We start from the raw sequence: 11,913 nt of genomic DNA on the forward strand, positions 1-11,913 counted from the left end.
CATTTATTCAAAAAACTATAATGTCGATATTAAAATTTGAAATCGCATTATTTATGACCAAATGCTTTTTCATTTAAAGAAATGTTGCATTTATAAATTGGAAAAATCTCAAATGCGTACAGGCCGATCCAAAGGCTAACACAAATTCCTACATGGATGAATAAGTATATAAAACATGTGGTATTAACAAAAATTGTAAGCACTGGTATAACCCTAGCCGTGTTGGTTTGTAAAAGCCATATATTCATTTGAATAACTGTGAAGTATTGTATGACCGTTTTGATTGGCAATTGTCAATGACTTGTTTCTTCAACTGACGTTTGATTAGCATAGATTGTGAACCTAGATTTGAATAGATATATTATCAAAATATGTCACAGCATTGGTTTACTTTAAGTACTTTTTTGAATATTATTGCAGTGCAAATACTATTTCCAACTTTGTACAAACAATTCAAATATAGTTTGAAATACATAGAGGATATTTGTTTGATTTGATGGAATATCGATTTATTTCACAATTGATCATATAAAATACCATTTTCACGAGTGGCGCAGCCACGAGTGAAAATATATATTTTATATGATCACGAGTGAATTAAAATTGATATTCCATGGAATCCAATACATTTTCTTTTTATTTAATGCTTTTTACACTGTTTATCTACATTATAAAATATTAAACTGGATAATTTGGCTGGATTTATGACGCCATTTCGTCGAAAAAATGACGTAATTTCACAGTAAAACAGTGAAGAATATCGATATTTTTTCACTGTTATTTTTCACTGTTTCAAACAGTGAAATACCAGTTTTATTTCACTGATATTTCTCTATAATCCACCAGAAAGCATAACATAAATTGGTCGACTGTACTATTAGTAATTACAAGCATTATACGATATTAACACAGGTCTTATACAACTGTCATAATATACCTGTACACTTCGAAAAGGTTCTAGCAAATCTAATTATGTTTTGTGCAAAATCGCATTTTCACCGAAGGTAATTAAAAAGATCTATGTTATATGCAGAATACCTTATATATTAGTGTATGACTTTAATAGATGCGAAAACGATTTAAATGATGTTCCCAAATCTTCCTGTAATGTTTCAGTTAATCACATACCTTATGCTTGTGCTGTCTGTTTTAACGTTGGTTGGAAACCGAAACATTTAACGATGAATCCCATTCCTCAAATAACATGGGCGAATGCCATTCAATTACAACGTGATGCATAGTCCGATGATAATTCGTGCCCAATTCCAGAAATGGAAGCACATCGTGAAATTTTATTACACAGCCCGATTGCTACGTAGAGAACTGGAATAATTTCTAAGAGATTGCTAGTAAGGCTTGTATTCCAAACACATGAAACAAATTCATTTCACTATTTGACGAGAACACGCAATATGCTTATTGGCAGACTGGTAAATTGTGTGTGTATTTTTGGCACAACTTACGTTTAAGGTGCCCCAAAAGACAGAAATCATAAATTCATTTTACTTAGAAAAGCTTAATAGGGTATCTTTCATTACTGACAAGATATTATTAGTTTTAATAAATCGTTAATTCGTCGAACATAGTATTTTTGCTCTTAATATTAACAACACGTATGCGTTTTGCATCCAAACATATCAACGTTTTTAGGATATTTGATTCGAACAATGTTTATATGTGTTCGCAAACGTTGTGCATCGACTCATTTTGCGTGTTAAATTTCGTGATAAGCGCAAACTTTACCATAATTATTTTATCGTGATGTCTTAACTATGATGCACATGTTTCAATGACTTTGAGTCGTTTTGTCTTTAATGTTCATTAAAATGTTTTTAATGTTCATTAAAATAATCGATATCTTCTTATCGAGGAGGCCTTTGCTTTGAAACAAGCAATACTCATGATAATCAGAAAACAGAATAACCAATACATAATATACGTATCTTCCTTCACTGCACGGAAGTCACAGAAGCAAACTTTACTGACATCGTCTTCGTAGTGTCTTAAAAATTAGTTTCATGTATACGTTCTTTCATTATAACCGTTATAGCTCTTTGGATTCATAGATGCATTTGCATGGTATGTTTCAAACACAACGTCATATGTTTATGTTGCTGAATTTCAAGACAAATTATAGCATCGGTATATCTATGTATTGCTAAATCTGGTTCATTATTCGATATTTTAAGTTTATAGATACAAAAAATAAACTTAAATATTTTCATGTGAAATATTTTTTTTCGTTTTACGTCTGTTTTTGCTTTAGTTATGTCTTTGAGGGACTCGATAACAGATGTTCTTTTTATTAAAACATGCAATTAAATTAGTTAACTTATTAGCCTTACTATTTTGAAATTAAATAATTATAAAACAAATAAACCATGTGCATACGCTGGGGTATAAAACCCGGACGTATTACGTCCAATCTTGCTTTCAACAAGAGCTAAATAAGTTAAACGATATGGAATGATGATTATTAATAAAACCATTTGTATTTTGAACATTTTTCCTTGAACACAATAAACGACACATACAGGCGCCGCTATAACTTTATAAAACAGTTTGTACATTACCGTATAAATAATGGCTGATTTAATTACATATCAATTTAATTAACTATCACATTAGCAACACATGTCAACATTTCACTCTGACAAGGTTTCGATGTTCATATAAAGTTGATTATGTTCGGTATCAGCTAAACAAGGTAGATTGGTCTCATATACAGTGTATTATATTTAACTATTTGCAATAACAAAACTCATGAGATGTCAACTATAAGAAACTAAAAGACAATCTGCGTCGATCAAATGTAACACAACACATTTATTTTACAACACATTTCTCATGTTAATTTTCCATTGTCTTAAAATGTCATCCAATACATATGCACCTGATGCTTAATTTGATTTATTTATCAGAAATGAAGCACATCCTTCTTGATAAAAAACAAAACAACAATGCACACATTTCTGTATACAAATGGCATCATGCTTCTTAAGATTAATACAATTATTTACATTATTCCAGTTGGGGTGGCTTTTTTTGTGTTTCAGACGCAATTATGTGATTTTATAATAATATCAAATTGATCAACCCAGCATTCAGCTGACAGTGTTGCCGTTTAATTATTATCTAATTATAATGTAGAGCTATGTTCGAGGCTATGGAAATATCAATAATAGTACATGAAGACACACCCGTCAATATCAAATACACACATATAAATAAATAAATAAATAAATAAATAAATAAATAAATATATATATATATATATATATATATATATATATATATATATATATATATATATATATATATATATATATATATATATATATATATATATATATAATTTCGTCATAGTTTAATCTTCAGATGGTGTAGGAAGTACAGCTCGTTTATGCTATGTGTCAAGTCTTCGATATTTTAGCATCTGGCTTGTGTGACATTTATGGTTTAATAACTTTTAAAAATGTATATACTTATTCGAACACAAAAACTTCATAATTATGTATGTAGAATTATATGCACGCGTCTCGTTACAGCATACTGTAGTTATTTTCGGTCGACATAGTTTTTATTGAGATCGTTGTCTATACGCAATTTATTTCTAATAAAATGTCGGCATGGCGCATCGTAGGTTGTCCAGTGTAACATACAGTAAACTCCCCGCAATACCACTTCTATTTTACAAAGACAAACAGCGATAATCAAGGTACGCTTAAGCATGCTGTGCAATCGAACGAGTTCTAAACCAGCTAGAACACCCATACAATAACGAAATCATTACTGCCGCCCTCACACAGACAAGCACTTCTTGAGATATGACGACAAAATGCTGAAATGACCTTCAACGGGCGTATGTATTTCATTATATAATACGTTTGTATTATTTAAATGCTTCCAGGTTCCCCGAAGGCTAAAAATTCCGCCTAAATGACATATTGGAATGAAGTATCAAACATACAAAATGAATTAATAATGGAACATGTGTCATGGTTTAAAGTCATCTTAAGAATTAATTGTCGTTAAAAAACATATCGTTAAATTGCAAAAACGCTTAATCACACATGACATGTTGTTGCCAATTATTTCATTTAATCAAAGGCTTGTCCCGTAGACATCCTCGATATTGACCTCCTTCTGATGGCGATGTATCCATGCCATGGCGCCGCCGCTATCCACGGTTGGAGGCCCGACGTTTCAACTAACGCCTTCTCAATAAGTCATGTAACGATAATGAACGTATTCCGAACTAGCGCCTTGGTTTCTCGCAACAGATTTACCGCCAGGCTGTAATACATAACTTGGCTGTTAATTCGAACATATCAAAACAGGCTAGACATAATTAACAGTATTCAATATTGGTATTTTTTTCAGTCAATGCTATTCCACAAAAGGCGATATATGTAAAAAACGAAGCTTGTATAACGTATTGCTTATGTCGCAAAGTCATAACTGAAATCGATTTCATGTCTGAATTGCTGTCGTCTGCTTGTTTTTTATTATTGATACAATATGTATATATATATATATATATATATATATATATATATATATATATAAAAACATCTGCCAATATGTTCAAAATATTTGCGTTTCATCTGATGAGAATAAATAAAATAAGACGTAAGAAATTAAACCATTTTAAGCAATTTTTCATTGAACAAATCGTCTAGTTGCTTAATGTTGCTGTAAAATTAACTATACACGTGATTTAACAGTATACGCTTATCCGAAATACTCAACAAGCCAACATCAGTCAAACAAAATCGATCTCCTTCGTATATTAGTCAATGTTAATGTCAGTGTTCTTGAACATGAAATATATCACAACAAATATAGCCTAATTACTCCGTTACATTTTGAGAAATGTGTCATTTTATTGTATAATAACGATCATGATTTACTTAAAGTGAAATAATTAGTCCGCAGTTCAATGACTGTGTACTTTTCCGAATAAAAATCGACGATGGTTTTTTAAACTGTTTCGTGTTGCTTTGATTGTATATTGGCACACAAGATGCTATATTTTATTAAAGTCACTATAACGCTCAAAATCAACGAAAATTTCGTTAAGTATTTCGTAAAATAAAGTTAACACCTTAACAAGCAGTGTTCCTAATAGCAATAGCCAAAATTACAACGCTAGATGTGGTATGATTACATAGATTTTTGTAGATACAAAATGCTCGTTTTTATTTATTTGTGGCCACAATTAATTCCAGCGAATATATCTATTCATACGACACACACACACACCATTTAAGTGTTCATGTGTCGTATGAATAGATATGCAAAACAATAAATAAAAACGGGCATTTTGAATCTACAAACATCTATTTTACCAGACCACATCTGACGTTGAAATTTCGGCAATTGCCATAAGGACTACTGAGTTTTAATTGGTTTAAGTTTATTCTACGAACAATTGTACGAAATTTTCGTTGATTTTGAATAAATATGTTACTTTAAATCAAATGTTATATGAACTTTATAAAGCGACTCACCCAGTTAACATGTTTGCGATATTCTACGAATTGTTTATCTGTTTATTTCATAAAAAAGCTATACAAAACCCATTTTATTGAGTATATATCACTTACTATGCAGGCGCTTTGAAAGCAGCAAATAATCGGGTTCTCTGAGATATTGTTCGTAAACGCTTAAATATGGACGAATTAATACGTCTCATGAAAGGGATAATGCTTTGTTACATATGACAATTCTTAAAATATGGCAGTTTTGTTATAGTTTCAAAGAACAACATACAGTAAAGATATAAGTTAACTGCTCGAGATGATTTATGCTATGGAAGGAAGAAAATAAATATCTTATTTACTAAATAAGTGCGTGGATTGGATAATGGCAATAAAGGAAACAAGACTTTGTGGTATCTTTGGTAATCTTCACTTTATGAATTGTATTCATCGCATAATGCCCTCCCATCCTGTTAAATCAGCATGCGGTCCAGTATATCACTTGTGATACTCGATGCACTTATTGAGGATGCTTTTTTAATGTCGAACGCTACATGGTTCTTGATATGCCTTTCGTTCGCAGCGTTTTATACAATTTAAAGATTAGTCATGTGTATAAATCAAGACGTTACTTTTCAAAGTGAATCCATATCAGATTCAAATCTTTAACATAACTGTGTGCGCCATACAATTCAATCATTTAGTAATCTCTTGCCATATCAGTGTTATGAGATTGTTAGATCTCTTTTATCTCGAATTTTCAAAGCATAATAGTTGAAGAACAGACGCATTGATCAAAGTCGTTTTCGCATTATTTAGTTCATGTGTTCTCGTAGCAATAAAATAGTTTGACAGTAAATGAATATGGCTTTTCTTGGAATTGAACAAAACAGTATTACTTAAAATGCGTTATTTTTGACAAAACATGTTAGTTATTTCAAAAGTAATATTGGGAACATTTTCTGGGTAATGAATCATCCGATGTACCGAGCGATTATATACAAGTAACATCTGATTAAACTTATCAGCTGCTTGGTGTTCTTCAGATAGATTTTCAACGTTATGAAATATGGTACAAAGCAGTTAAACAGTTAATAATCTTGATATTTGAGCCGTGTTCTGGGAAATCTACTGGGAAAAGTTTAATTTAATGTCATCCTACATTGGATTTTCGTTCAGAAGATACTTAATTTAAACAAACAATTGGATGAATGCGGAGAATGTTGTCCCTGATTTATCTGAGGTAATACTTAACTCAAATTCATTAAACCTAGTTTTATGAGAACGCGGCTAAACATTTTTCAATAAATTGTGAACTAATCCAATAGCTAATATTTGAAATATGGAACTTTTATGTGCGGAAGTAAACCTGAGTGAATTGACATTATGAGGTATATTCACCCATATGGGTAGGAATATGCTCATTTGACTTAACAAAAAACGAATAAAATAAGTTAAACAAAATGAAACATTAACACCTTATCGATGTGTTAATATAAATATTTATACTATACGATGCTCATTTGAAATCTTAAAATTTCACTTGGGTTCATCATGGATCCGTAAGTAGAAGCATAATACTGTCAGAATACGCTTAAAATGTATGACATCGTTCTCTATATAAATAATATTCATTATGATGATAAAATCTACCAAAATGACGCTGATTGTAATTATCACCTTTCGGAGATTGTATAAGATCAGTTGCTGCTGCTGCTGACGATGATGAAGAGAAATAATATTTAATATAGAAAATATTAAAGACAGGACATCTCAAAAGTGTGACTACCTTCGGCAGCACACAGCAGACCAGAATGTATCGTCGTTCCTCATGTACCCGAATAGACGGCCGTTCAAAGGAATAATGATTAATGCAGATGAGGATATGACACTAGAACATATTAAAAATATTTTTACAACTTGGTTCGTATCAAAGATCTTAAACGTTCACGATCAAAATAATAAACCAACGGATCAAGTTTGCTTTGTTAAATGCTAGACATTTGGCGCCGTTTGGGGTACAGAAAACTAGTATAAATGGTAAAACCCATAAGCAAAGTTGATAACCCGTATGCTTGTCGATTATGTTATGTTCTTAATCCATCGGTCTTGATCTTCAGTATACTTCATCAAAAAGAAATCAATTGGATTCGTGTAAGCACAATTGATATTTGAAGTTGAATACGTTAGTTTTAATTTACCTTTTTATTTCATATCAAAACTCATACAGCATGTACACATTGTTCATATAAAATTATTGTTATGGAATCGCAATTACATATAGATAATACACGTATTGAAACGACTGACGATCAATTAAGACTGTCAGCAAAGCGTTGCATTATACGATAGGATGCTCGCAGCATTTTGGCTTCTATTTAACAAAATACTGAAACAAAAACGGTAAGTGTATACGAAATCAGTGTATGTCTGTTGTTACATGCAAATTAACAACCAGTTAAATATCTTTTTAACAACTAGCAAGGTAACAACAAAACATAAAATATAATGAAATAAAAATAATTGTAGACACATTGCGACCCGAAAAATGAACAATACGACAAAGGTAACAGCCCGCAGACTGTACATCAAACCTTTTAACGACAAGCCATGTCTTGCAATATACCAAAAACATGTGATACATCCCTATATTTAAATATATACGTGCCGCAAGTTAGATCCGTGTCATAATTTTGGATAACGTCAGTAATGCAATTTGAGTGGGATCAATATCATAAAAAGAAGAGAAATTGTTTTTCCGCGAAAAAAAAAAAAACATTTCCTACGATTGATCGTTTCCTTTTCATATAACCGCTTATATTACCAACATTTATCGATGTTAACGCAATACCAAGTTAATGATCTGGTTTTTTGATTAACCAACAATCATCAAACGGGGTTTGTCTTGGTCGTTATTAATCTGACTTTATCCTGACTTAATATCTGTTCTGACCTAGTAAAATGGTTTAATGTATGGTATTAAGACAAATTATCGGCGTTCATGAAATAAGGCCTTGAATGAGATTTGTTTGCTACACAACATGGTTGCAGACAACATCTTCTTTACTGTTATAGTATGTTCTGCTGATATATTGACTATTTTACTGAAGTCTAGCCTTAAGACAAAGGGTATCAAAATTAATTAAATATAATATAATTTTTCACAATTTTACAAAGACACTTCTTTAATCCTGGATGTCTTTCCTGCAATCTTTCCATGAAACCGTTGATGCTCTGCCATACTGGGCATACTATTCAGGGCTAACAATTATTTTCGTCAATAAGGTTAGCGGTTCGGATAGCTCTTAAACCGGTTTGACCCGCTTTGCTTTGCACTCACCGTTTTGAAAAGATGATCTTTGTTTTAATAAGTGTGTGTTTATATTTGGGGTTCTGTTTTTCAAGTAGAGGATAAAACAATAATTAATGTCTTAATGTAGTTTCTGGAATATAATTGTTTTCTTTATTTCACAGTAACTACAAAAATTGTATTTGTATTGTGAGGATTCATTAGAAAATATTTAAATAGTATACAATTTATATTGTGTGTGTGTTCAGAAGCTGTAAACGGTAGACATCCGGATGGACAAGTTAAGCTTCATTAGAAGACCTTTTATATGAGCAATGATTTGAAACCATGAGCAAACGGACCTAAACTGTCCTAAACTGCATTCAATCACCCTTGCATCCAAAAGTTAGTTCACATACCAATTACGCTCTAAGAAATACATCGCATCTACAAACAATTGAAGCTCGAACATCATTCAAAGTATTGTGTGTTTAAAAACAAATCCTAAGATGCTTCACGTTTCTTAATAGTTTGTATATTCTATAGATGAACACTCTTTTTCTTTTAATATATTTCCAATACAATCGACACTAGAACACCTAAAGTATGTTGTTTGTATGCTATTAACGCGTCACATTTTAGCATGTATGTTTATATTGCCTATTGGCATTTGACTCAAATTGTTATAATCGTAAGTTTGGTTTCTGATGAATTCTGGGGTATGTATGAGGTTCTTTACTTTCCGTCAAATCGGGTTTGAATCAAGTACATTGTATTGGCCCTTATAAAACGGTGACCCTAGCTAATGTGTGTATGTTTATGTTTATAGCTGGTTTAAATTTTGAATTAAGGGGATTAAAACAATGATTCATCTTCTACTTGAGTTTCTAGAGGTTCATGGTTCTCTTTATTGTGACCTTTACGACGTGGAGTTAGATCTCATAATTAAATATTTTGAAATGGTAAAAAACATGTATTTAGCACTGCTGAGCCCATTATTACTTACTGAAATTAAAAGTAATCACAGTGCGCTGCTGTTTGCAGTATTAAGTACACGTTGGTCCTTGGTCCTTAATGTCTAGAGTTTCCCTAACCGTGTAACAACGGAAACATTAAGAATATGTATACCATAATATTGCACAATTTAATAAGCAAAGACATAACGTTTTTTTCAATTTATTTTAGTGAGTATGCCTTGATAGTGTTTGGTGAATATTATGCATAACTTGAGAGTTTCTTAATTTGAATACGTGTGATGGTTTGTGTATTGCTTATTACTTAAAGACTTTAAGGCTTACTATATTTATTTGCTGTTAATTTAAACATATTCTGGATAGGCTGAGTTGTGTCAGTGTTTGCCTTTAATATGTTAGTAAAAGAAATGCAAGTAAATTTTATCGCTCCATAGTGTCACTGAACGAAGGATGAGGCATTTATTTATGGCACACATTGTTTATAACGCATTTCAATCGTTTGGATACTGCAAATAAATATTGATCCTTTTTCATTTTCAATCAAGGAAAAGGATGAAAAGGATTATATTTCTGCCATGAAAAATATAAATGTGTGATTTCACATGTCAATGTGATTTAATGGCCTCAGTGCTGGGCCATGAATACAGATTATGCTTACATTTCAGGCATGCAATCATACAATACAAATTGATCTTGACGCGTGTTTGCATTAGATATAGAACGAACGTGACTAGTTTGATATGGAAAGGACAAGATCGCATACTAATAATAATAACACTACTTATGGTATGGCCATGTGTCAAATACATTCCATTAGATACTATTGGTGTTAAGTGTTAGGAGCATCATGAATCGTGTGATTGCAAATACATAAATTACTCATGTATTGACCGTTACATAATACCTTAGACACTTTCACTTCAAACTGTACCTTTAAAGAATAATTTTGGATTTCTGTTTCATTGTCGATATATTGAAACACATTTATTAGCGTCCATCATGATTTTATGAGGATTAAAAGCCGTATCATATAAACACATAATCAGTTAAATGTGGTCGTTTTAATTACGTTACAAAGTCGCTGACTACGTTAAAGGTGGTTTTATGTAGAGAGATATGTTAATATTTATATTATAAAAAAATAGTCTATTCAAATGCAAACCTGCTTTTGATAAGAATCACGTGTGGTTCTATGTAACAAACACGTTGCATGCGTATGTTCGTAGCGTTCATAAGAAATATTAGTCACATATTTAATACATTTAAGTTCTCATGTCTATTTTAATGGCACGATCTTAGCATGTAACCATTATTTGTTCAGTCATACAGAAAGTAAAGTCGAAAGCACACGACATTTAAACCCATGAAAATATCAATATCCAATCGAAAGTCGTCTGTGTTAGACATATTGATAGTGATTGTGCATTTGTTTATTAAATGACGTATTCCTTTGCAATGTATGTTATATCAGCCCATTTTATGGTATTACATTATTTTACTTTTAGTAAAGGCCTACCGGTATCGACACGCCAAAGTGTGCCTTTGGGAAATCCGTAAGATTATCTGCCTCCCACAACAATACAGAACAAATTATGTACAGATGCAAATACCTATTTATTACAAAATATACCCCTTCGGCTCCATTCTATTCACGCCTGTATGTTCTATGTATTCTATGTATGCGAATCCTAAAAATAGATCTACTGTGAAAGTTAGCGTGGGATCCGATAAAATTGACAGCCTAAAGGCGACGAGGCAGAACACGGCTCGAAAGTACGACATCGATGAGGCGTTACGAGAGGCCAAGTTTTGTGTGTTTAACATTCAAGGACTGTAAGGGAAATCCTACAATAAATTAGATACATCTGAAATTCAAAAGTTATTTAGTACACACGATATTTTGTTATTAACTGAAACTTGGGGAAATGGCAATTGTTTATATGATGTCGCCAGTTTTAATAATTGTGTGTTAAATAGAAAAAAAACAACATTAGGCACAAGGAGGGACAGCGGTGGGGTAAAAGCATATGTATATGAACGTTTATTTAACTATGTTGAATGTGTGAAATTCACTAATGATGGTATAATGTGGCTTACATTGAAGGGTAATTTATTTGGTTTGCAGAACAAAGGTTTTCTCTGTTTGATATACAATGTGCTTCAAGGT

General features: G+C 31.8%; 1 protein-coding gene across 1 annotated transcript in view; it reads left to right on the forward strand.

The window, feature by feature from the left end:
- The window catches only part of LOC127835695 (neuropeptide receptor 15-like), a 30,583-nt gene extending 19,000 nt beyond the window's left edge, over nucleotides 1–11,583 (forward strand). The window contains exon 5 of the mRNA XM_052362132.1: nucleotides 11,445–11,583. Within this exon, the coding sequence (XP_052218092.1) occupies nucleotides 11,445–11,583 (139 nt within the window). The remainder of the gene's footprint in view (nucleotides 1–11,444) is intronic.
- The last annotated feature ends 330 nt before the right edge of the window (nucleotides 11,584–11,913 follow it).

The sequence above is a fragment of the Dreissena polymorpha genome, chromosome 6 (assembly GCF_020536995.1).
Source record: "Dreissena polymorpha isolate Duluth1 chromosome 6, UMN_Dpol_1.0, whole genome shotgun sequence".
In the NCBI taxonomy this organism is placed as follows: Eukaryota; Metazoa; Mollusca; class Bivalvia; order Myida; family Dreissenidae; genus Dreissena; species Dreissena polymorpha.